General features: G+C 44.8%; 1 protein-coding gene across 1 annotated transcript in view; it reads right to left on the bottom strand.

Moving 5' to 3' along the window:
- Positions 1–15,814: 15,814 nt before the first annotated feature.
- TRPC3 (transient receptor potential cation channel subfamily C member 3) overlaps positions 15,815–25,898 on the bottom strand; it is a 678,274-nt gene continuing 668,190 nt past the window's right edge. The window contains exon 12 of the mRNA XM_086962211.1: positions 15,815–16,344. Coding sequence (XP_086818337.1) covers positions 16,202–16,344 — 143 coding nt within the window. The 3' untranslated portion in view covers positions 15,815–16,201. The remainder of the gene's footprint in view (positions 16,345–25,898) is intronic.

Genomic DNA, 25,898 nt, shown 5'->3' with positions numbered 1-25,898 from the left:
GTCAGGACTGGTCGTTAAATACGAACATCCCTCAAAATGAGGCAATAAAAGCCACTGGCAGATGTGTGAGACACACTTGTATGGAGGAAGAAAGGTGTTCATTGGTGGAGACACTGGCGGAGATCGCATTTAAAAGAACTATTTTCTATTTTAAAAAGATTTTTACGTACAGAAGAAAGGAGTAGCTATAGGGGCTTGTTTCGCTCCAGATGTTTGTCAATGAGTTTGAAGACAGGACGATTTATGATAATTCCAACCCATACCGCACTCAAATCAGGAACTGGAGATTGTATATTGATGATGTATATTTCATCTGGCATGGGGGTGAACAGTAACTGAAGGCTCTTGTGGCATGACTTAACAATCAAAGTCAGGAATTACATTTCACAATGCACTACAGTAACCAGGAGATAAACTACCTTGATCTGTTAGTTTGACATAAGGATGACAAACTATATACCACCCTATATAAGAAGCCCACAGATACAAATTCCCTGTTATGCTATAACAGTCATCAAATTAAAATTAAAGACCCAAAGATTGATTGGATGAAAGCTCTGTCTGTGTGTCTCTGTCTGCATCCCGTTAAGTCTCACGTGACACTTGTTATATATTGATTCCCCCTGAGACTCAGGACACCCCATCTCAGATTTGGAATGACTTTCTCAGACTTGATCCCATTGTCACAAAAGGCCAGAACTGAGATTCAGTGGTGGCTGGATCACATGGAGGCAGGAATGGTAGAGCAATTTTTGCATCAATCCCCCATCTAGTTATAGAATCCAATGTTAGCCGGTGGGCCTGAAGAGCAAGATGTGAAGAGATCTCAAGAAGCAGAAGATGGCTATAGGAGGAACTGAGACTCCAAATAGATTGCCCAGAGCTCCTGGCTGGCTCCTACTGAAGATAGAGAACATCTCAGTAGTGAGGGACATTAACTCACAGCGAGGCACAAAGTCAAAGAACGTGACAGAACTGGTGAAAGACTTTTGGCATTTTTGCCTGGAGGAAAACATGTTGGCAAAGGTGGAATATCTTTTGGAACTTCAAAATGAAGTGACAGATTGGAATTCCAGGTATAGCAACTGGATGTTGATTGTAGGATTTTCAAGGCACTGATGACCAGATGGGATCTGTGTGACATGGATCTGTTTGCTTCCCGGTGGAACAATTAACTGCCAGTATACGTCAGCTGGAGACCAGATCTGGGAATGAGTGTGATGGACGCTTTGGTCGAACTATCAGAAGTATGCCTTTCACCCACTTGCCATGATAACCAGACACTCCGTCCATCATCCCCTTTTGTATCGCTTTGTTCGCCCTAAGTTGGCAGGGTTTGCTCAGACGTGAGTCCCTTGCTCACTTGGCCACTGGATTCAAGATAGCCTGGCTGATGAGGATTATGAATCCGAAACCGGTCCCAGGATGCTTGTTTCTGGTCCAGGGAAGACATGGCTTGGCAGTTCGGGCTGGACTGTTCCCATGAGGCACAGGGTCAGACTGATTTGCATATAGCCATGTCTGAACTGGGGTGGCTGAGTGAGCTAAAGAATGGTGATGGATTAAACCCAGATCAGTTGACTGGGGGTGAGTGTTTGATTTGCTCAAACACTCCGTCCATCATTTCCTTTTGTATCGCTTTGTTCGCCCTAAGTTGGCAGGGTATGCTCAGACGTGAGTCCCTTGCTCACTTGGCCACTGGATTCAAGATAGCCTGGCTGATGAGGATTATGAATCCGAAACCGGTCCCAGAATGCTTGTTTCTGGTCCAAGGAAGACATGGCTTGGCAGTTCGGGCTGGACTGTTCCCATGAGGCACAGGGTCAGACTGATTTGCATATGGCCATGTCTAAACTGGGGTGGCTGAGTGAGCTAAAGAATGGTGATGGATTAAACCCAGATCAGTTGACTGGGGGTGAATGTTTGATTTGCTCAAACACTCCGTCCATCATCCCCTTTTGTATCGCTTTGTTCGCCCTAAGTTGGCAGGGTATGCTCAGACGTGAGTCCCTTGCTCACTTGGCCACTGGATTCAAGATAGCCTGGCTGATGAGGATTATGAATCCGAAACCGGTCCCAGGATGCTTGTTTCTGGTCCAGGGAAGACATGGCTTGGCAGTTCGGGCTGGACTGTTCCCATGAGGCACAGGGTCAGACTGATTTGCATATGGCCATGTCTGAACTGGGGTGGCTGAGTGAGCTAAAGAATGGTGATGGATTAAACCAAGATCAGTTGTCTGGGGGTGAGTGTTTGATTTGCTCAAACACTCCGTCCATCATCCTCTTTTGTATCGCTATGATAACCAGTGGCAGCACAAGTCAGACGATAAGAAGCATCCCTGATTCTGGTGACTCAAATCTGGAGGTCGTAAGCCTGGTTCCCGATGCTGATAAAACTTACATGGGACCGCTCAATAGCCATGTGGATAAAGCTCAACATCCTACATAATTGCTGTAGACAACCTCATCCCTGGTGATGCAGCACCATCTCAGATTGATGGCAATTTAAAAATATATATATTTTTTATTAAAGAAATGACAAACAGTTCACTGCTGTGCAGATAATTCCATAATGCCAAATACAGTTATTGTCACACTGTTAATAAGTTCAATCAGATGTATACTTACATATTTTGCTCTCCGTCCCCAGCCCTCCTCAGTTCTAACTTTACCATTGGTGCCACACATATCCGTCCTCTGTATAGATTCCATTTGGACCATCTCCTTTCCCATTTCTTTGGGCAGCCCCTTGCGATAAAGACTTCTTTCTCAGCTATCATACACTTATCCAGGTCCCTACTCCACACCGCTACTTCAGGCGGCCTCACTCCTCCCCATCCCCTAGCGATTTCTCTTTTGAATAGCGTGAAGCCTAGCCTTACAAATTGTTGTTTCGTTTCTGTAAGATCTGTCGCCTCCCAGATGTTTAGCAGGCCCAATCGTGGCATCAAGGTAATTGTCTTTCCCAGGGCCGAATGCATATGTGTGGTGATTCTGTCCATTCGGCTTTGCACCACTGAGCAGTCCCACACCATATGGTAAAAGGTGGCTGGCTGCCTGCATCCCTTGAAGCAGATATCGTCAGGCCTAGTCCCTATCCTTGCTAGAATGATTCCAGTCATATATGAGCGATGGAAAATACGAAGCTGAACAAGGCGATATCTAAGTCTGATGGCAGCCTCTCTGGGAGACATCAGCGCTTGCCTCCAATCCTCATCCTCGATGACCCCCAGGTCCCCCTCCCATTTCTCCTTGAGCTGCCCGAAAGAGTCTGGCATATTATTGCTAAGCTTCCTATAAGTGAGGGAGACTGCCTTGGTGTGCAATTGTCCATCTCACAAACGATCCTCTAAGGGAGAGGATTCCGGTATGTCTGTACAGCTAGGAAATGCCGCCATCAAAGCATGTCTTATTTGCAAATAACGAAAGATCTCAGTGGGCGCCAATTGGTAAGTCTTCTGTAACTCTTCAAATCGAAGGATCTTACCCTTCTTAATCATATCGCCTACCGTTGAAATACCAATCATGTCCCATTTATCGATTCCCAGATGATGGCAGAGCATACCCAGCTTTTGAGAATACCACAACGGCGTCATTCTAGTAAGTCTGTCTGTCCAAGCCAACCGGGAGTTGGCCAATCTCCATATCTGCAATGTGTGTTTAGCGGGGCCTATAATCAGCTTTTTCTGTGAACACGAATAAAGCACACGCCGGGTCATCCGGTGGGACATATCTCCATCTATTTACAGTCACCACTTGCGAGGCCCAATAATACAAACGTATGTCAGGTAAAGCGATACCTCCATCGTACCATCCCTTCATCAATTTTTGAAGCGCTATCCTCTGGGCCTTTCCATCCCACAGCAGTGTACGCACCTCACCTTCCACCGCGGTAAAGTAGGCACCCGGAACTCTATGTGGGCAATTTTGTAAAACTTATAAAAACCGAGGAAGAGCGAGCATTTTAAAGAGGGCAGCACGGCCAATCAGTGACAATGGTAGGGATCTACAATGTTGGACATCTGCTCGCAATCGCGTCAACAAGGGCGCTACGTTGCGACCATAAAAAATGGCGGGATCGGGCGTGACAAAGATCCCCAGGTATCTAAAACCGTCCTTCACAACCCTCAGGGCACAGTCTTTTACAAGACGCGGGGTCTGTCCATGAAATACATGTATGTATGTATGTAGGTATGGCACATTTGTAAAGCGCAACAATCACCCAATGGGTATCCTGGCGCTGTGATCTTTCAAGGCCTGAAACACAGACATTACTTTAACAGCCAACTACAGTATCCTTGGGAAGAGGTAAGGTTTTAGTCCCTTTTTAAAAAAGGAAAGATCTCCCAAGCTTCTAAGAGACAATGGCAGTGCATTCCATAGCCTGGATGCCATGTAGCCAAAAGAACGGCCACCCATCCGTATCTTCCGGATCTTGGGGACTACCACTAGGTAGGCTGAGGCGGAGCGAAGAGATCTAGTAGGGGTGTACCAGGAGAACAACTCCTGCAAAGAGATCGGTCCCAGACCTTGCAGAGCCCGAAAAACCAAAAACAGAGCTTTAAATTCAACACATTGGGAAATAGGCAGCCAATGAAGATCCTTGAGTGCTGCTGAAGAAGAGTCGAGGCGCCGGCGGGAGAGTGCCAACTTAGCAGCAAATTTACTGACTTGCTCTAATTAATAGCGTAGCCAGAGTACTTTCTGAAGTTGGAAAAAATGTCAAGGACCACAAGAATAGATCGGTAAGGGTTTGCAAGATATAGCACTATATTATCTGCGTAGAGTGATATTCTATCCTCATAATCCTGTGACCACCGCAGGCCCTTGGTCATGACATCTCGCCGTACCCACGCTGCCAGGGGTTCCAACATCAGAGCAAACAGCAGTGGCGACAGAGGGCAGCCCTGTCTGGTGCCTCTGCGGAGAGAAAAACGTTTAGATGTGTGGTTGTTCACTCTAACTTGTCCTGATATGTCAGTATAAAGTAGCCACACCCACCACATGAATTTAGGGGCAGTCCTGCTCTCTCCAAGATCTCAAACATATATGACCATTTAATTGAATCAAATGACTTGGAAGCGTCAAGGGAGAGTACGATTGCGTCTTCTTCTAAATATTACTGTCGAGCCAGCACGTTGTTAAGTCGACGGATATTAAGGGCCGTATTTCGTCCTGGCATAAAGCCCGATTGGTCTGGGTGTACCAGAGAAGATATCACCATCCCCATTTGCGTAGCGAGCACCTTCGCCAGAACTTTCGCCTTTACATTAATTAAAGAAATCGGTCTATATGACCGGCAATCTTCCACCGGCTTACCAGCCTTATGTATAACGACAATTTTCTCTTGCCGCTGATCCGGGGGTAGGATACCCTTTTCCCAGGTTTCTTGATAAATGCCCCTCAAATGTGGGACCACCCTGGAGGCCATCACCTTGAGAAACTCCACCGGAGTACCATTTGGCCCCATTGTCTTACCTGATTTTATTTGGCCAATGGCTTTTCGGATTTCCTCCTCAGAGAGGTATGCCTCCAGTAACTCCCTGTCCTCGTTCGATAGAGTCGGCACATCGCACTCCACCAAAAGTTGGCGTGACTCTTCCGCTGTATATAAGGCAGAAGGTGAATGCTCCACCTCAAAGTAGTCAGCAAATGCCTCTGCTATTTCATACGGGCAAGTTGTAATCTCTCCGGTAGACGTCTGTAATCGGGGCACCCACCTAGAACCCTGCTCCTTCCTCTCCAGCCAAGCCAGCGTCTTCCCTGCCCTGTCTCCCAGCTCGTACAGCCGATTATTGGTAGCTGTCTGTTTAGCTAACATGTGTTCACGGGCTTTCAATTTATATTCCTCCCTCTTGAGGGCCAGGTCATGCAGTTTCTCATCCGAAGGTTGGAGTGTATATTCCGCCTCAAGCTGTTTAAGTGCGTCCTCTAGCTGTATCAATATTTCCCGCCATTTTGCAACATATCGCGTTTTCAGCGAGAGAGCTTATCCCTTCATAACCACTTTATATGCCTCCCATATTGTTTGTGCCGACTCAACGAAGCCCACACACAAGCTCCCCTTTAATATCTGGGATTTTAAGCAGCCATGGATTAATGACTATGGTGTGACTCTGCTGTCGGGCGCCATGTGTGAAATCTATTCCCACTGGGGAGTGATCTGAGAGGCCCCGAGGATACGTCTTGGGCCGCCTGAAGTTACTTATCGAGGCTGCATATGTAAAAAAGTAGTCAATTCGGGAGAGACTGCCATGCACATTGGAGAAGTAAGTAAAGTCTATAGAAACACCTTGAACTCCCGCCCTACATCTGAAAGCCCTAACGCCGTTGTAAAATGTGCCATAAGCTCATTTGGCCTCATGCCTTGCCTCCTGGGGCGTCTGTCTGTCAAGTTGTTCATTGTCATCTTATAGTCCCCCCCCATTAGTAGGACCCAATCTGGAAGATCCGTTAGCACCCGGCATAACTCTGTCAGGGCCTCCTTACCCAGCGCCGGTGGCAAATAGACTGAGACTATATTTATGGTCTCCCCTACCACTGAGCCTCAACAACTGCAAATCTCCCCGCAGAGTCTACCCATGTATTAAAAACTATCAAGGGGACATTTCTCTTAACTAGGATACATGTACCCCTGGAGCCAGTAGGATTGATGGCAAATGTAACTCTTTCAAAAGTCAGCTGTACTTGTGCAAAAACGTATTGCACAGCGGCAGAAAGTTTCAAGAATGACTTGTGAACTTGATGTTGATTTCCCCAGCTGCCTCAGAAAAAAGCAACATGATTAAAATCCCACCTTTAGGCACAAGCTGCGGAGGTCTGTGTCTTAAAATGTGCCATTTTACCATGACGCTATTTTTCTCACTTTTGGCAGAAAACTGCTTCAAACTTCAAATTTGCATCATGTATTGTAGATAACTTACACTCCATGGGGCAGATTTACAATAACTGGCGCATCCCCAGGGATGCACCAGTTATTGTGCGCAGCAGCTCCGCCACCCATGGTGCGCCGCATTTACAATGTGGCGCACCATGGGGCAAAAACGGCACAGATGCGTGACGCATCTGTGCCGTAAAGGTGGCGCATTGCTGGAGTTGCGTCGCAAGCGCGACGCAGCTCCAGCAAGGCTCAGGGGTGCCCTATCTGTCCAATGCTGCGTCAAGCCTTACTCCTGCTTCAAGCAAGCGCAGGGTTTTGACGCAGAATTGGCCTAAAAGTGACTGAGTGAAATCTTGTAGATTTCAGTCAGCCACTTTTGCGAGGCGCACCTGCCCCGGAACGCCCAACCTGCGCCGGAACGCCCACATGTGGCGCAGGGCTTTACAACGTGACGCATCTGCCTAGATACGTCACGTTGTAAATGGGTCGCAGGGATGCACCACGTTTACGCCGCCGTTGCGTGACGCAACGGCGGCGCAAGTCCGACATAAATCTGCCCCCATGTCTTTATGCTATAAGATGGCATACTGCTTGCCTGAATTTATGCTAACAAATGGCTAATTCACTTACCCTGGCAACCTTTCACACATAATTTCCTCTTGAGTTACATTTCTTAAATGGTTGGCTTCAAGGGTTTGCTGTCAATGAGCTGCAGGATAGCTCTATCTCATATCCAGATCACATCTCCCTGTCAAAAGAGGTAACAATATGTGAGCTAATTGTGTAGAAGGGACCGCCAGACCACAGCAGAGTCCTTCATAGCATGATTTAGGTTCATCTGGAACCAGTGAGAATTGGGGATATTGTTTGATCCTAAGAGATTGGAAAGGACTGGCCTTGCGAGGAGTCTAGGGAGTCTGGAGAAGAATAGGGAAAAGCAGGGTGCTGCCATCTTGTTTGGCTTTTGCATATAATAATCTAGGATAACAATTGTAGTGCAACACCTTTCTGGCACATGAACTGTATCATGCATTTGTAAATACTAAATGGGGATGCTCCAAAAACTTGAACTACTTTGTCTAAGAGTTGCCGCTGATCAAAGACTGAGTTTGGTCATTAAAAACTATTGCTTGGACACTTTTAAGGACAGAGCTGCCCGACTGAGAAGAGAAGATGCCTAATGCTTGCTGGAGGGATTTCAATTGCCCTGATAGATGACAGTCGAGAGAATTTTTGTCTCCAACTTTATCTTAAATTTCTGGCACTATGTACTCTTCTTGCTGACTCAGAGGAGGAAAGGGGTCCAGACTCTGTACAGAGGAGCCTGCTTGCCTGTTCAGCTTTTCTTCTGGAGATAAAACAATTAGCAGGTCTTGGAGATAGAGGAGGCTGCATCCTCCTTAATTAAAGCCAGTACAGCAGCTTCAAACAGCTCACTGTGAAGCTTCTCCCATTTGTCTAGGGATTGGTGAAGGACCTGCAGGTTGTGGGAGCAGGAATTGCTGTGGAGGAAACTCAGGAACTGGCTGCAACTGAACATTTTATAGTGGCCCTGAACTAGAATACTAGGGAAACTATCTACAGCTTGATCCCATTGTGGGGCGTGTAGGACATTTAGAGATTTCTGAAACTCCAAGTAATGAGTTGTAGAACATTTTCTAAAAATTGGGTCTTTTACCATTTTAGCAGGACTGCGAGGCGTTGCTGTTTGTGCTAAATTAAGAAGGAATAGCCAGGTATTCCTCACAGAAACCAATTTGCCTAATAGGAAAGAAATTGTTTTGCTTTGTGGGAGCTGTCAGATCTCATTGATTACAGACTGTAATGGCTTAATGTTTTTCTGTGTTGCTATTCTTGTGCTAGCTCATTCACACAACTAATTGTAGCTGCTGAATACTTTTAAAGCCCTAATTGTACTCTTTAACGGTGAGCAGTTATTGACTAGATAAAAAATATTAGCTAACTGTTTAACTTCTGGTGATGTATTGTTTGTTTGCATTTATTAGTTAAGTGCCAAACGTATTGACTGTACAATTTAGTTTTTCTTTGCACTTCCCTTCTCTTTAACTTCTCTATACTTTATGTTCCTCTTTTCTTAATATTTTCTCTTTATTAGTATGATTCAGATGGGGATGGTGTTAATGGGGACCTGTGTGGCAGCTTTGCTGGTCAGTTGTCTGATGGAGCACAAGTATCAGTTTTTTAGGTCGAGCATGGGCAGCGCATTCTCTGCTCTCTGAGGCATGCTATGCTGTATTTAGTTTATGGGCTATGAGCGACTTTGGACATGCCCACTGCTTTTGGTTGGTTAGTTCGCCTGCTTTTTAAAATTCCTGTCCTCTGATTGGTTAATATTGTGCATCTGTCCTGCCTATCGGTGTGGGTTCCCTCCCACTGGACCTAATCAATTGATTCTTTTGGTTGGCCTAGCTCTGGCCATCTCTTAACTCATGAGCTCTCCCACCACCCTCTGAGTACGAGTGCAGGGTATATCCATGTTGTTATCTGGAAGGGAAACATTTAGGCACTTTTCTACAGGCCAATGGCCTGCTGTTGAAGAACTTCATGTGATGTCGGAGGTACTACTCAGCATATAGTTTGTCACCGTATTATGTTTTTCACATATACGGACTGTTATTTTGCTCACCAGTACTGTGTGCTTACTTTTTCACACTGACCACATTCATTATCTTGTTTGTCCCTTAAATCATTAACTGAACTATTTGAAATGGTTTACTATTTTTTATGAATGATACCTGGATAGGCATTGTTGCTTTGATAGACAATCATTGTGTGCCTGTAAAAGAAAGTAAGAACAAGCATTTGCAATGCAATAGCTCTCACATTACTGAAAGTTTGAGCTATTGATGTTGTATTATTATTTGCAACTCCAATTGGTCAAAGTTTCAGTAATGTGAGACCTATTGCATTGCAAATGCTTGCTTAATCCTATCCTTTAGGAGTTTGTCCTCCTATGATGATCTCCACCCACAAGAAACTACTGTGCAAACATGAGGACAATGGAACAAAAATAAGAAAAGAGGAAGATGCATCAAGAGTGCTGTCAACAAGTCTATGAGCACAATGCGAGCAGAGCAGAGCTATTCATGTCAGTGAGCGTCCTTCCTGCTCAGTGTAGGGCAGGCAAAAGACATCCTGATATATCCTTTCAAGTGAAGTGGTAGGATGGGGATTTGTGACCATGACTTAACATGACATCACTAGATACCCTTTCAAGGAAGCTCAAACCTCTAGCAACCTTTTTACGCCTTTAGTGATAAAGGGCATGTATCCTGTGTTACCTCCTGAAAAGTGGCTATGCAGTGATGCTGCCAGCTGTCTTGCATGACCCTACATTTAAAAAGTAGCTATGCAGTGATTCTGCCAGCTGTCCTGTATATAGCCCTACACTGTGCAGTGATGCTCCCAGTTGTCTTGTTTATAACCCTAAATTTAAAAAGTAGAACTGCAGTGATGCTGCCAGCTGTCCTGAATATGACCCTACATTTAAAAAGTATTTTTGCAGTGATACTGCCAAATGTCCTGTATATAACCCTACATTTAAAGATTACCTATGCAGTGATGCTGTCAGCTGTCCTGTATATGACCCTATATTTAAAAAGTGGCTATGCAGTGATGCTGCCAGCGGTTCTGTATATGACCCTACATTTACAAAGTGGCTATGCAGTGATTATTATTATTAAATAATTAATGACTAATTCACCGATATTTGTAAAGCACAAACAATTACCCCTGAGGGTGTCAAGGCACTGGGAGCCGTCGGGAAGATTAAGTGAGCTATTGCCCAGAGTCACATGGTGTCGGGCTAAACTGCCGCCGGCGATCGAACATTGAGCCCCAGTATTTTGGAGTCAGCCGCCCTGGCCGCTGCACCACACCTCTTCTGTCAGCTGTCCTGTATATGACCCTATATTTAAAAAGTTGCTATGCAGGTATACTGTCAACTGTCCTGTATTTGACCCTAAATTTGAAACGTTGCTATGCAGTGATGCTGCCAGCTATCCTGTATATGACCCTACATTTACAAAGTGACTATGCAGTTATACTGTCAGCTGTCCTGTATATGACCCTACATTTACAAAGTGGCTATGGAGTTATACTGTCATCTGTCCTGTATATGACCCTAAATTTGAACCGTTGCTATGCAGTGATGCTGCCAGCTGTCCTGTATATGACCCTACATTTAAAATGTAGTTTTGCAGTGATGCTGCAAACTGCCCTCTATATGACCCTACATTTAAAAAGTAGCTATACAGAGATGCTGCCAGCTGCCCTGTAGATAACCCTACATTTATTTATGTGCCATTTTGTTGAGCACTTGTGTCACTTGTAGCCTCTTCAGAGTGTTGTTCACCAGACACGCATTGTAAAGGTGGGATTCCAGGGGTGCATTACACACGTGGCGCACTTTCTTCATTGTGCCTGGCACACCTTTAAAAAGGTGTGCCCAGCACAATGAAAGAAGAAGCGCCACAATATAATGAATGCGCTGCCCACAGGACAGCTGCAAACTCGTGCTACCCTGGGAGCAGCGTATTCATGTGAAATTTATTTTTCACTGTGCAGGTGGCAACCCGCATGCACTTTTAAAGGAGAATAGAGATCCCCTTGCAGGCGGGTGCAGTGTCTGGGGGTCCAGGAGACCCTCTTTACCCCCTGCTCAGTGCTGCTCTCAGGAGGAGCACTGACAGGGCGCCACCTTTGAGGTGGCACACTGTCAGTGCACCTCCTGAGGGCTTCTTTGACTCTGCGCCCGCGTCTATAATACGGTGCGAGAGGAAAGGTAAAGGGATTCCCTCATTTGCATGGGGCACACCCCCTTGGAAATGAGCGAACGCCCCCTTGAAGATAGCGCTGGAGCTTAATATGTGCCAGCGTTATTGGTATTACGGAAGGGGCTGTGTAAGTGTTTGCAAACCCTTCTGTAATACCCCCCGAAGGCACGCAAAACTGGCACAAACACCCGTTGCACTCCCAGGGCACATTATGTAATATTGTCCCTGGTGTCTATTTGCTATGAAGAGATAGTTAACTGTGTCATAGGGTTGATTGTCATCTATCATCAGGAATTCAGGAACGAGGAGAGCATTTAAGTGGCGACACTTCTGATTGGTGGGTCTTGGATTCACAGCAGAACTTCGGCTGGTCCTGGCCCAGGTGACTTCTGTGCCTCAGTTTCCTCGTGAACCTGTCTATACATATGACTTTCGTGGGGAGATCCTATAGGCAGAGGATGTCAGTGAGAGTAATCGAAGCCTGCAAGAGAGCATAAAAACAGAGAGACAGTGGGAGAGGAGCTAAAGCCTAACAGAGACTGTCCATAACTGTAGGTGCCCTACCACCTTTCACACAAAAAGCAACAGACAGACAGAGGTTTCCTCCTCCTCCTCTCTATCCTTAATGAATATACTTTCCTGTGGGGCTGAAGGAAGAGCTGGAAGGGAGGAGGTCTGGGGGTCGGACATTTGCACAGATTCATATTTCACTCAGTGCGAGGGGCTTCTGGAAGAACCAAGGGCCATATCATCAAGAAAGGGTGATATATTATCGCCGCTTTTATCGGCATGAAACTGCCACTAAAGCGGCGATAATGGGCTTGATAATATGCCCTTGTGAATTCCCATAGAAGCCCAGGTTCACACCAGAACCTGGGCTTCTATGGGAATTCAAGGGCATATTATCAAGCCCCTAAGCACAGCATGCTTGCCCTTTTCCCCTGGAACCTCTCTTGTTTTTCAATGAAACGTTCCCCCTACAAACAAACATGCATGCACATAGATATGTGCACAGACACACATGCAAATACCCCTATAGTCCCTTCTGTGCTGGCTAGCTACTTTTCAAAGATACCCAGCAATCCCCCTGTCCCAGTGCATCTTTCCATGTCTTCATTGTGACCAAGAATTCCCTCCACCTGCATTGGCCTCTGTTTGTTCCGAGGCAAGTTGCAGCTGGAGGGATCAATGCAAACCCACTGAGAGACGGAATGACAATGTAACAGAGAAAGGGAGCAGGAACGTTTTCTGAACGTACAGGGCCAGACAGCACTGATAGGGTTGGCTCCAAGGTGTTTGAAGCTGTCATGAGCAGACAGCCTGGACAAAGTGTCAGGAGGTCCAACATTAGCCTAGTAACTGAAGGCTTCAGACATGGGGGCGAGAGGATCCATACGTACATCCCTGGCAGGGACATGTAAAGGGTGTCACGCACATCTAGTATGAGAAGTAGTGATGGATGCTGGGATTTTAGTTCTCTTGAATAGTAGACATGTGGGTAGGAAGTGGGCCAGATTTCATAGCACTGAAGCTGAGTGAAATGCACACAAGGTAGAGCTGCAATAAAAAAATGCCTGAGTGTATATGAGGAGGCACTCAATACTGCACCCAGTACAGTTAGAGAATGCACTGCACTGAGGGTCCGATTCAGTCCTCAGTGAATGTGCCAGGGGTTTGTCTGGGGGGGGGGGTCCATATTGGGCTTGTGACGGTGTCTTTCAAATCCTCTGTTTGCGACGGGGTCCCCCAAGTTGCAGTGTACACAATGCACCAGTAAGAGTGCTCTTCAATCATTATTGTTTGAGAGGGAGTGTCCAGAAGGTGTATATTGCACAGAATGTGCTGCTATAGTGAAATTGATCTTCAGTCTTTAGTCTGTGACTTCATTGTGTGACACGGAGGTCCAGCATTGCTCACCTCATATCCTACACCAGTAAAGGTGACCTCCAATGGTCACTGTGTGGGACTGAGTGCCTGTGGGTTTACGGGTACAGAGCACATGCTGCAGTAATTACTGTGTGTGACGGGTGCTCAATAGCACAGATCATGTGCAGTCTCAGTAGGAGTGATCTTCAGGTATCATTAATCTGTGTCAAGTGGTACTCACTGGTGCAAAGCACGGGCTGCACTAGTGTGAGTGCTCATCAAGCTCAACATGTTTATTTCATTTTGTGCTTTTAGGAGTGTTTGTGCTGCCTTGTAAACACATCCAAGCACTTGCTCCCCCCATTTCAAGCAATTCAGAGCCAGAAGTCAGGGCCAGATGGGAAACCAAATTTAATTTGCGTGTTTATATAGCGCTAGAATCACTCCCGGGGGAGTATCTCCGCACTTCGACCGCTGCGAAACCCTTCCTGGCTTCCCTGAGAGATGGTCCCTTAATGGGTATCTCCAGGGTGAGACCAGGCATCCCCGGCGGTCTGGTGGGGCCGTTAGTGAAGATGAGGCAAGCTATTGCCCAGAGTTGCCGAGTGTGATCGCTGATCAGAGTGGGCACCGAGGCGAGAGAATTATCGAGTCCGCTGATCCTGGTCCAGAAACCTGCCGCGCCGGGAATCGAACCCTGGTCCCGGGCCGTCCTCTGCTCTCGGGTCTGCCGCCTCTAACCAGTGAGCCACACTACCTCACTGTCCAACAAAAAGGTTCAAACCATCCGCAGACTGCAGGAAGCCATGACTAGCCTGGCTTGGTTATGGCAACCCCATCTCTTCTGAAAGAAGCCCTCCTAGTCTATAGCAAGAGTGGGAGACGGCCAGTCCAGCCACGGCAGAAGCTCAACCGCTGATTCATCAAAGGGATTGTCTGATGGGCTGATATCTTCAGTAATTAGAAGATTTACTGGGAGTTCAAAAAATACCGGCTATTAGGGTTACATGCTTTCAAAACTAAATGAAACTACAAATCACATTCAGAGGGAGACACTGAGAGCAGAGGATAACAGGGAGAAATCAGAGGTAAAAGGGGAGTTCTACCAGGGCCTTGGAGAGGGACCAGAGCATTGGTGTCCATGTCTTCTCTGACAACAGCGCCCTGCTCCTCTCTAATCAATACCGGCATCTCCCTGAAATTAAGGGAGAGTTTGCGAGAGGGAGGACTAAGGTGAGAGTGTAATATAACCCCAATTCCTTATTTCTGTATCATATGCGTCTATCATCCTAGAGACATCATGGGTTGAAAGTAATCTCTCCTTAGATTCTGCCCTCCAGGCAATAGGTGGATCAGTGGTGTAGGGTCAGAGTACAGGGCCTCAAGGATAGCTCGGGAAGGGGAGTTTCAAGGCATGACACGGAGTAGTTGGGGCATGCTTGCAAATAGTTATCCTCGAGATGGACCACCTCCTAGAAAAGGGAACCATGTAACACTCCTATAGAAGTTCCACTTGTATCCCCCCCCCCGAACAACTGAAACGTCTAGGGGTTTAATCCATTCATGGTGATGACTCGCCAACTGGAATCTAGAACAGAATTCCCTCATCGTAAGAATGGCCAGAGAGTGGTGTGAGAAGAATGGGATGGGAATCCACCCTCTCATGAGCGGTGGTTGCTGGTGCCTCCTAGGGATACATCTGCTGAGATCAGAGCAGTTAGGCTAAACCAATGCATGCAGTCAAATGTTCAGAGGATGAAATGACTGAAGTCTTAAAGGCATGCACATTATTTTGATAAGTTTCAAAATAAAAGGACATCTCTTCTAACTCCTTTTGTTGTGTCCATTTTGTTGGGTGGAGGGACCGCTCATAGTATATAAAACAGATTTACACACTAACACCACCACTCGTCCGGTGAATAGTCATTGGGAGAGATGCAGGTTAGTTGGGTCCTGTGTGGATTTGTGTATAGTGCACCGGGCAGGAGTGAGGTCCTTGTCTAGTGATTATTTCAATATCAAGCCCCAAAATTCCGCTACAAGTAGAATTATGAAATGTGACCCTGGTTTGCAAGGCAGTGTTTTTAGAGATATTGGTTACATTTTCCCAGCAAACGACAACGTTTCCTATGCACAAAATCAGCATTTTTCGTTGTTAGGTGCGTAGACCGAAACACGTTCACCATCCAGGCCAACTACGCATTGAACGTGTTTCTATTCTCATGTCTTATCTAAAATGTACTCTAAATTAATTTTTGCAGCTCACAACCCATTCAAACAAATGGCTTTATTTTGTCAGGTTTGCATGTTTTCGTTTCTCAGCATCTCACGTCGAGCTTAATTTTTTTGCCTATTTATATTTATTTGAGGTTTTTTTCCCTCCAACATGAGCACTGGTATTTGGATTGTCCATATGTTGTGTTTTGCTGTCGCAGGTGGTTGGCCCAGCAAAGAATCCGCCCTCCGATTTCTCTCCCGTATACAAAGGCTTATTTATTTCCTGCAAGTCCTGTATGTCTTCTAAAACTCACGTCTTTATTTCCTCCAAGATATTCTGCCGTTAAAATGAAAAATTATATATATTGAATTAAAAAATAAATAAAGATTATTGCCAACATTTGTGCTGCCTTCAAAGTCTCTTGTGGGGTCCTCGACAAGTTCATTCACATCTCAGCGTGCCTGGGTTGAGTTTCTCGCTCAGTTTATGAATGAGAATGGACAACTCTTCAGTCGCCTGGGATTTGTCTTCCAAGAGTTCATATCGGAGACTAGAGATATCTTGCTTGATTTCTTTTAGTTCACCTGCAAAGTAAGGAAAAAAACACAAACATCAGGGGCCACACTATTAATTGCATGAGGAGACAGAAGCTATGCTAAACAAACATGCATGCAAACATGCATCTCAGGGTGACTTTTAAATTTAATTCCGAATTCCTGAATTTGGAAAATTCTGCTAAACCCAAATCTTTTTTCAAAAATTCTTTTTATTTTGGTTTCTTGCAGCTGATAAACAGAATACATTTAGTGCTTGCAGGGCCGTTTCTAGGTGTTTTGCCGCCCTAGGCGAGAATTGAAAAATGCCGCCCCCTCCCTTTTACTACGATCACTCTCGCCCCCGTCATCCAGGATAGAAAAATTAATGCATCAGATATAAAAGAACTTGTATTCAACATTAAACAATAAAACACATCAAACATTAAATAACTGAATAGGCACTGTTTATGATATTTGAAACAGGGGTGTGGAATCTAATAAAATTACTACTTGTCCATGGGACAGGTGGCTTCATAAATCTACTTGTCCCGTAAAAAAATCCACTTGTCCATTGGTGCAATGTAGTGCAGCAAAAAATTATGGCTGCAATCTCATTATATAAGAGCTTTGCGGCCTTCCTTTTATTTTATGCGTTTTTATATAGCGCAGAATTTACCCGAAGGTGTCAGAGTGCTTCACAATAGGAACAGTAATGATACATGAAGAGAAAATTACAAGTTACCAGAATACAAAGGCATACGTTAAGTTACATGAGGCAGAAATGACAATTGTGAGCAAACAAAATACAAGAAGTAGCAAACGGTACATTACAGGAGGAAAAAGTGACATGTGAGCAAGTCACAAAAGCGTACAAAGTACAAGTAGGGGTATAATACTGCAATAAATGGCAGACCTCCACCGAGCCTGGCACTGGCGCTCCACGCTCTTGACACCAGGCCCATGCCCAGACAGTTAAACTCATTGCTGGAATGTGCGCAGCTCAAGGAAAGGGGGACCTCAGACTTTAAACTAGTTGAAGGCACAAGCTCTTCGCGCCCTTCCTTGACCCCCTCTCCCGTGCCCTGACCTCCAACCAGCCTTGCCCACATGCACAGTTGTGGCGGGATAAGGATTCTATCACCCCACTGACTGGAGCCCAAGCCTGCCGCCTGGACATGGGGCCGCAGACGCCAATCACAATGCCCGCCATTTTATGACTTTTGGATTAGGGCCTGCTGCTTCAACAAATAAACAAACAATAACAAAACCCACGCAGACGTCTCAGGAGCCGTGAGGACCGGGACAAGCTCAGAGACTGACTCAGACTCACAGGCCTCTTTTTAAATTAAGAGTAAGTACTGTACATATTTTGCACATTCGCAGCAGGCCTGCATGATGTTCGTAATAGTCGCTTCGCTCTAACTGCGCTGTAACTTACTCACCTGTGCTCAGGGGAAAGAAAGTCACATCTACGCGCAAGTCCTTGCAGTTTGCAGGCTCCGAGGCCCATGCACTGCTGGCCTCTGTCAGATGCTCTGCGCTACCACCGGCACTACTACTGTGAGACTCTGGGGTCTCAAGCCAGGCCAGCGGGAGCTGAGGACTCGGAGTAGACGTCTGCCGGCTGGGACAAGTCTGTGTTGTTGTTGTGGGGCACTGGCAGAAGTCAACAGGTCGGGTATGGCAGGCAATTCTTCATTAGCCAGCACTGCCACACCCACAGTCCAGCCGTCCCCCGCGCACCAACAGCGAGAGGGTGGTGTGCGTCACGCTGTCAACGTCAGTGGCTGCTGAAGCACCACTCGGGGATTGGACAAAGTGATGATGCCCAGGGCCGTAATTGGTAGCGCTATCCCGCGATACTAGATTGACGGCCCTGTGGAGGGACCCACACATGATACAATACTAGTGTGTACGTCGCGCCCGCTCCTCTCCACAGCACCACTATCCACCACTAAGATAGGGTGCGCTCAGCGCTGCGCAGCAACAATGTAGTAGTACAAGCATAAAGCAGGTGCGCTTGCACTCCACTTATAGGTGCTGCTGCCAGCGTGTTTTTTGCCGCCCTACACTTTTTGCCGCCCTAGGCGGCTGCCTAGTCCTGCCTAATGGCAGAAACGGCCCTGAGTGCTTGCATAAAAGTTTAAGAGTAAGGGGCCCATTTATGGGCCAGTTTGCATCGCTCTTGCACCACGCAATGTGGTGCAAGAGCGACTCGCAAACCTCACATGTACTTTATGAAGCCACACAAGAGCACTTTGCGTGGCCCGGAGTGGCTCCATAAATCTGAAGTAAGGCAACTCAGCCCAAATCGCTGCATTGCCTTACTCTGCCCTAGGAAGGCGTTCCATTGGCATTGCGTGGGTGTCCCCACACAACTCCCACGGTTTCAGATGCATTCCCAGATTTACAAGAACTGGTAGACCTGGGAATGGGCCAAATAGATACGCCTTCTCAAGAGAAGTGTAACAAGAAATATCTTTATTTCTCTTTGTCACTTCCTCTTTCTATGTGTGCTTCATTCTGCAATTCTGAGAGGCAAATTCTCATTTCTATGTGTGTTAAATTTTGTGGCACACATAGAAAGAGGAATACGCCTCTCAGGATTGTTGTTGTGCAGGAAGGTGTACCTTCCTGCACAAAAAACAATCCTGCATGAAATGCATGCACCCTTACACCATTGCCTGCATTGGTGCTAGGCTGCCAAAACGGTGCCAGCGAAGGGGAAAAGGCAGGAGTGTGCTGTATTGCCTTAGCCCCTTAAGCGCTGCCGTTGGCCAACGGTCGTCACGAGCGCTACCTCCCCAGTGCTGCGCACGACCGTTGGCCGACGGGCCAGCGCTCGTTATTCGAACGTTCAGCACTGGGCGCTGAACGTTCGAAGCAGCTAAGGTGTAAGATACATATTCCTGCTTTTTCCCTGTCACGCAGAGCAGTGCAGCAAGGTGAATTGCTGTGCTGCACTGTGTGACATTCTGGTGAATAGGCCCCTAAGTTCACAGTATAAATATATTATATGACCCATTAAATTAATAATGTATATGCCCTACGTAACCTACTAAAAACTGCATTTCAAACACCAAATTCATTAAATTTCATTAAATTGGAATCCTAAGTGCAGTCTACATATCTCATGCATACTAAAGGGCAATGCTTTAAATATCAAAAAGTGTAAAACATACTCCCTACTCTTCCCAATCCTCTCTATTTACAGGCACTTTTTGACACCTGCCATATATACCCTCTTGGTACATTATTTCATATAGTTATAAACGTTTTGTCATGCTTCCAAATGTTAAAACGTTCTACCGTTTCCCATTTGCTTTACATACAGATAATCTTTGGAATACACATTGTTTATCTTCTCAATCCATGACTGATTTCCAAAGAGCGGTTATTACTGATTGTGCGAGTACCATAGTTACAAATCAATAACTGCAGGCCAGAGTTGGTCGGATTCCTACATTCTTAGAAGAGCCAAAAAGAACTGAGTTAAGTCTATGGCATACTCTGCCCCAAGAGGAGCCCGCATACACCTGATGGAGCAAGGACTCATATAAAAGAGACTTGCTCGGACGCAATCCTCTCATATAAATCCGTAACGAAGTATTAATAATGTATTATGATACTAATATGCACCACAATTCATATATTTTATAGATAGAAGAGGCTTGCCTATATGTTCTACTAACAAGTAACCTGAGTGTGACTTTAAATGGCTGTTAACGCTGGAAAATGTATTGCGCATGCATCAACTGCATCTAAGCAGAATGACGTCTTTACGCTTGGAGGGAAAACTTTCCTTCTGCGCAAATGCGTCTAAAATGGCCGCTTGGAAACTCACATGCTAAGCATCTGATTTACTGAATATACAATTAGTTATATACTAAATGATAATGCATGAAGAGTCTTTATATGTAAATGTGATTAGAGTAGAGATAGGTGGTATAAGTGAAATCATTTTATTTTGAAATTAATACTTTTTCTTTTCACCTCTCTATTAGTTTGTATTTGGGCCTCTGAACGATACTAAAGTCTGCCTCACACATGGTTCCTCCCGCATGTGCAAAGATGACAAGTCTGAAACAGTGATGTCAAAGCTTGAAACTTGTCCAAGGACGTTCTCAGTACATGTCCTGGGAACCAGCTGATCATCCTGAAGATTCAATGGACAACTGTGAAATGTATACATTGTTGTTGATAAAGTTTCAAATACGGGGGGAAATAAAGCTTGGGAGAACAAATTAATTGCGGGAACTAAAAACAATGAACTGAAGAAAATTATTAAAACTTAGCATGGTGTGAAGATCATCCCCTTAGCTTGTCCAATCAGAAGTAGGGGTTTCATAAAGTTGAAACATTTAGGGGTGGTACATGCCATTAGGAAAGTATAATTGAGGTAGGTAGTTAGTACAGTTAAGGTAGTCATATCAAGAATGCTGAGCGACCAAGATGCTGACCGAATACCTGAAGAAGCAGACTTAGAATTTTAGAGCGAAATAATTAGAAGAAGATCACAGAAGACTCGAGGGGGTAATAGAATTAAAAGAAGATTGTGGAAGAATCGAGGAGGTAATAGAATAATTTGAAGAAGATTGCGGAAGAATCGAGGAGGGAGTAAGTGTCAGAGAGGGGTGAGACGCAGGCGTCAAATCCAAAAGAGATCATCTATCCTATCCTGAAGTCCCTGTAACCTGTTCTTTCTCAGAGGACCCATTACACTCTTTTCCAAAAGGGTCTGATTTTCACACCATCCTAAGTAAATATATCTCTGTGTATTGTTTCAATGTACTCCTCTCTCTCTATCCTCTCTTTCCTGAGGTACTGTTGTTAGGATAATCTCATTGAAATAGAATACTAAATTTTGGTAAAGATCTTACTTCCTCGGAAAGATGGAGTTAACACCGTAATTTGTTTTGATCATATGATATAATTAAATAAATATTTAAAACTTTCCAGAGTCTGTGGTTATTTTAATAGGGTAAAAGATAAATGAACCTTTGTCATATCATCAATTACTATTCAACTAAAGAGGTTCATTCACTTAAAGAAAGGCTTTATGATCAGTGAAAGATTAGAGAAATGATAGGGAACTGATCTAAATTAAAGCATTTATAAACATTGACCCCCAGGGGTGTTAGCCAGCCTAGATGAATGAATGTGTATGGCCCAGATGAATGACACCTCAGAACCCTCCCCAAAATACTTTTAGACTACCACATTCTCAAAAGGTGTGGATTAACCTACCAGGTTCCGAACATCTTAGACATTGTTTGGGAATTCTTGAATTCTGTTTATGTAGTAATAAGGGAGTATAGTACACCATCCATTAAGCATGGAGTTGCATTCTTCGAAAGCTAGGGCCTCGTAATGCTTTATAACTGAGATGGGAACCTTTCAACCACTGCTCTCGAGATGTTTACATTAATTTCCTCTTTAAAAAAAAAATTGTTCTTTAAAACTCTTTTTATTGAAACCATGCTCATCATACAGTGTATAGAGGCAATGCATTGCCGAATATTGTGTTACATACATGGTAGTTAAGAAAGGTAAGCAGCAAAATACAGGACATAGATCATAAGCAAAAGTGGTGCTTTTAGGGCCCTTTATATGGAAGGCTTCCGCCTTCCATGCAGCATAGCATGTCGTCTGTCCCCTAGAATGCACTCCCCGCCCGTCAGTACCTCCTATACACCTGCCAGGCTCCCCAAACCTTCTCCCACGTCTTAGGGCAGCCCCTGCTCTGATAAACCATCTTTTCCACTCTCTGACACCAGTCTAGATCAGACTTCCAATCAGTGAGTCTTGGTGGATCAGCACTCCTCCACGCTCTCGCAATATTCTGCTTGGCCACCCTCGAAGCCAGCTGCTACCAAATGTTTTGATATTTAGGCCAAGACTCCTCTCCTGACACCGATAGTAGGAGCCACTCTGCGTCCAGCGGGATCTCATGTGACAATACTCGGGACATGACACCAGTGACCCGCCAATACTCCTGTATCACCTGGCATTCCCACAAAACATGAACAAATTTACCCTTCTTGCCCGCACCCTGAGTGATGTTGATATTGATGCCCTCCAAATTGTGGATAACAGGGTCTTTGAGTAGTAGGATTGACGTAGAATTCTAAGCTGAACTAGACAAAACTAAGTGTGTATTGCTATCTCATGTGGACTCCTGGTATATAGTGGAAATCGCCTTGTCAGGGATGTGTTCCATAACAAGACGATCCTCCAGAGGCAGGGCCTCCTGTATTCCCCTTCTTGTAGGTGTCTCCGCAGGGCAAGCCTCCGCCAACTCAGATTCCAGGTTCAGGGTCTCAAATGATATGAAGGCCTGATCCCGCCAGACACCCCCCAGGTGTTCTATTTATATTAGTTCCCAACTTGAGAAGCGCTTCAGTTTACCCATCTCGAGCAGCTGGTCGCTGTCCCACAGCGGTGTCATGTTGGTAAGTCTGCCATTCCAGCCCAAAGCCGTCGCTGTCTCCCTCCATATTCTAACTACTTCTGAGTGTAGGGCGGCAGCTCTGGCACTCTCCTCGGGTAGAGGATTGCTTTGAGGCCTTTACGACCTATAATCTCTCTGTCCACTCTAAAAATTAATTTCTTTGAACCATTTGCTTTGAATCACTTATAACTGATCCTCACCATTACTCCCTTCAGACTAAAACCAATATACCCATTGACTGTTTTCTTTGCTCTCTAGAAGAATAACAGAAAACATGTGCTAATTACCTATTTGGTTCGATTTGTAGTGGTAGATGGTCCTGCAAAATTGAAATGATTTGTAAATAAGCCAATTTATTTTGTCCCCAAGCTGCGTGGAGTATGGATTGAACCGCTTCCCAAGGGATCAGAGCTTCATTTAAAAGTCAATCTCCAACTTTACCTAAGTTGCACTTCTTCAACCTAGACACTTCTTTTACTAATTCATCAGGGCATGGACTTTTAATAGGGGTTTCTGTGTCAATATATTAGAAATCTTCAGCCACTGAAACAGCTGTTTCAGATTGAGCTCAAATGATATAAGTGTAATATCTCATCTTTTTGGGATTTTTTACTTTGGGAAGGCTAGGATTTGGGCAGAGAAAAATCCTATCACATACGACAAAATTGTCAACATTATAATACGTATAGCTACCTATTAAATAAGCTGCCAAATGCTAAACGCTCCAATTTGGGAGGGATAACCTGCATTCCTAAACTTTCAGAATCAGTTTCTTAAAACCTATTCTAGGATTGCACTTGGTCCAAATAAAAATGCTTATCAATGCATTCAAGCTTTGAAAAATGTATTTTGTAGTACACATGGGATCGATGTAAAAAGGAAGTGTGAAAGAGGCAGAATATGCATTTTTACCAACGCTACTCTCCCAATAATTCGAAATTGGTATATTTTATCCCACCTTTCCATCATACTTTGGATCTAAGTGATCAAGGGGGATCATTTAATTCAAATATGTCTTCATATTCCTCAGATACTCTAATCCCCAAATATCTGACTGGCTTGTGCTGTTATACAATCTGCACAAATTGGGGTAAAACATTAGTACCAATACAAAAAAAAATAATCTTGATTTTCAATATATTTACGCGATAGCCTGATAATGTTGAGGACTTAAAATAAATTCTAAACAAACCCTGAAGCACCATTCTCCCAAAGGGGCAGACATAGCACCAAATCATCTGTTTAGAGTTTGAGTGTTGATACTCCCAGAGTTGCTGCTTCCACACCGCCATTCTCTCAAGGAAACAGGCCAAAGGCCCAATAAATCGGGCAAAAAGAAGAAGAGATGGTGATGGTGACACCCCTGGCTTATACCACTAGTGATCTTAAAGGGGTCCAGGATCCAGCCATTCAAAGTTACTAAGGCAGATGACCCCCCCACAGATTGAGGCTATTGGCCTTGTGAACTGTTCTGGAAATCCCATTAATTCCACCACTTTAAATAAATAGTTCAAGCTCATTATGTCAAAGTTTTTTTCTGAGTTTATAAACAAAATTGCCACTGGGGTCTTACTTTGGGTAAAACAACCAATTCCTCTGACTAAGTAATGGGCATAATAATATAATTAAAGTCCCAAAATAAAACCATTTTGATCATTTTCAAATCCAATGCGACATGACCTCTGCTACCCTCACTTCTAAGATTTTCATAAAAATCTTAGAGCCTGCATTCAGCAGCGTGATAGAGCGAAATTATTTTATAACTTCTGGGCTTTTATCTTCTATAAAAAGGCAGAGGAGGACACCTTTATAAAAAGATGGGGGAATGGCACCTCCACCCAGTATATTATAAACAAGTCCATCATAGCTATTCTCAATACTGGAAGTAACATCTCATACCATTGCGATTGAACACCCATTCTAACCAACAGCCTTGCACCCGGGTAGTGCTTTGATAACTTCCTCAATTTCCTGCAGTGTTAAAAGGCGGACAAGATTTTGTGGTGCTTCATTTGTCAGCTTCGGGAGCCAAATTTTGGCCCAGAAATGTATTATATGATTACTGCACGAACGCTGGTCTGTTGTGAATATGTTCGTAAAATGCTGTTGTTTAGCTTCTCTATGTGAGGAGCTTCGAACAGGAAGGTGCCTTTGGATGGGTCTTTAATCTTTAAACTATTGTTTTCAGATTGTCATGTTCTGGCCCTCCAGGCCAGCAGCCGCCCACTTATCTCCCCCTCTTCATTAAGCTGTTGCCCAAATGTTCTACTGTTAAGGCCTGTTTATCCATCAACAAAATGTTGTAGCTCTTGTTTGGCTATCTATCTTGTCTTGAAATAGTACAGGCTATCTGCTTGAGTGAGCTTTAACTCTAAAAGGGTAAAGGCCTCTGTCAATTCCGTGAGATTCAAATGTGTGTGGAAGGCAACAATCTCCATCCGAACAGTGGATTTAAATGCTTCCCAGATATTTTCTATAGAAGAGGATTTTTTTTAAAGACAGACTTTTACAGACCTTTATCTTTTCAATGAAAGACTCTTCTGCCAGCAGAGCTCTATTTAAGGACCAGCTATAAGGCCAAGCCAGCATATCGCTGAGGGCCACATCTAAAGTGATCGATTTACAAAAGGGGGTGGTGATGAACAGAGTGTCTGAATTGAGCAGACCACTCTTACCCAGTCCAAAGATCAGGGCTTGATCCATCACCGTTATTTATCTCACTGCCCCATCCCAGCTCAGAACCTGGCTATATGCAAATCAGTCTGTCCCTGGCCCAGTGCATCATGGGAACAGGGCAGACTAAACTACCAAGCCAATTCTTTACCAGAAAGGAAACAAGCTACCGGGGACCGGTTTCTGGCATTTCAGCCTCTTCGGCCCGGCTTGCTTGAATCCTGATGGAGCAGTGAGAAAGGGACTCATGTCTGAGTATACCCTGCCACACCTATAGTGGCCAAAATCGATTTACAAAAGGGGGTGGTGATGAACAGAGTGTCTGAATTGAGCAGACCACTCTTACCCAGTCCAAAGATCAGGGCTTGATCCATCACCGTTATTTATCTCACTGCCCCATCCCAGCTCAGAACCTGGCTATATGCAAATCAGTCTGTCCCTGGCCCAGTGCATCATGGGAACAGGGCAGACTAAACTA

The sequence above is a fragment of the Lissotriton vulgaris genome, chromosome 3_1 (assembly GCF_964263255.1).
Source record: "Lissotriton vulgaris chromosome 3_1, aLisVul1.2, whole genome shotgun sequence".
Lineage (NCBI taxonomy): Eukaryota > Metazoa > Chordata > Amphibia > Caudata > Salamandridae > Lissotriton > Lissotriton vulgaris.
Note: the sequence above shows the minus strand (reverse complement) of the source record. Positions and strands in the feature narration are given on the sequence as shown.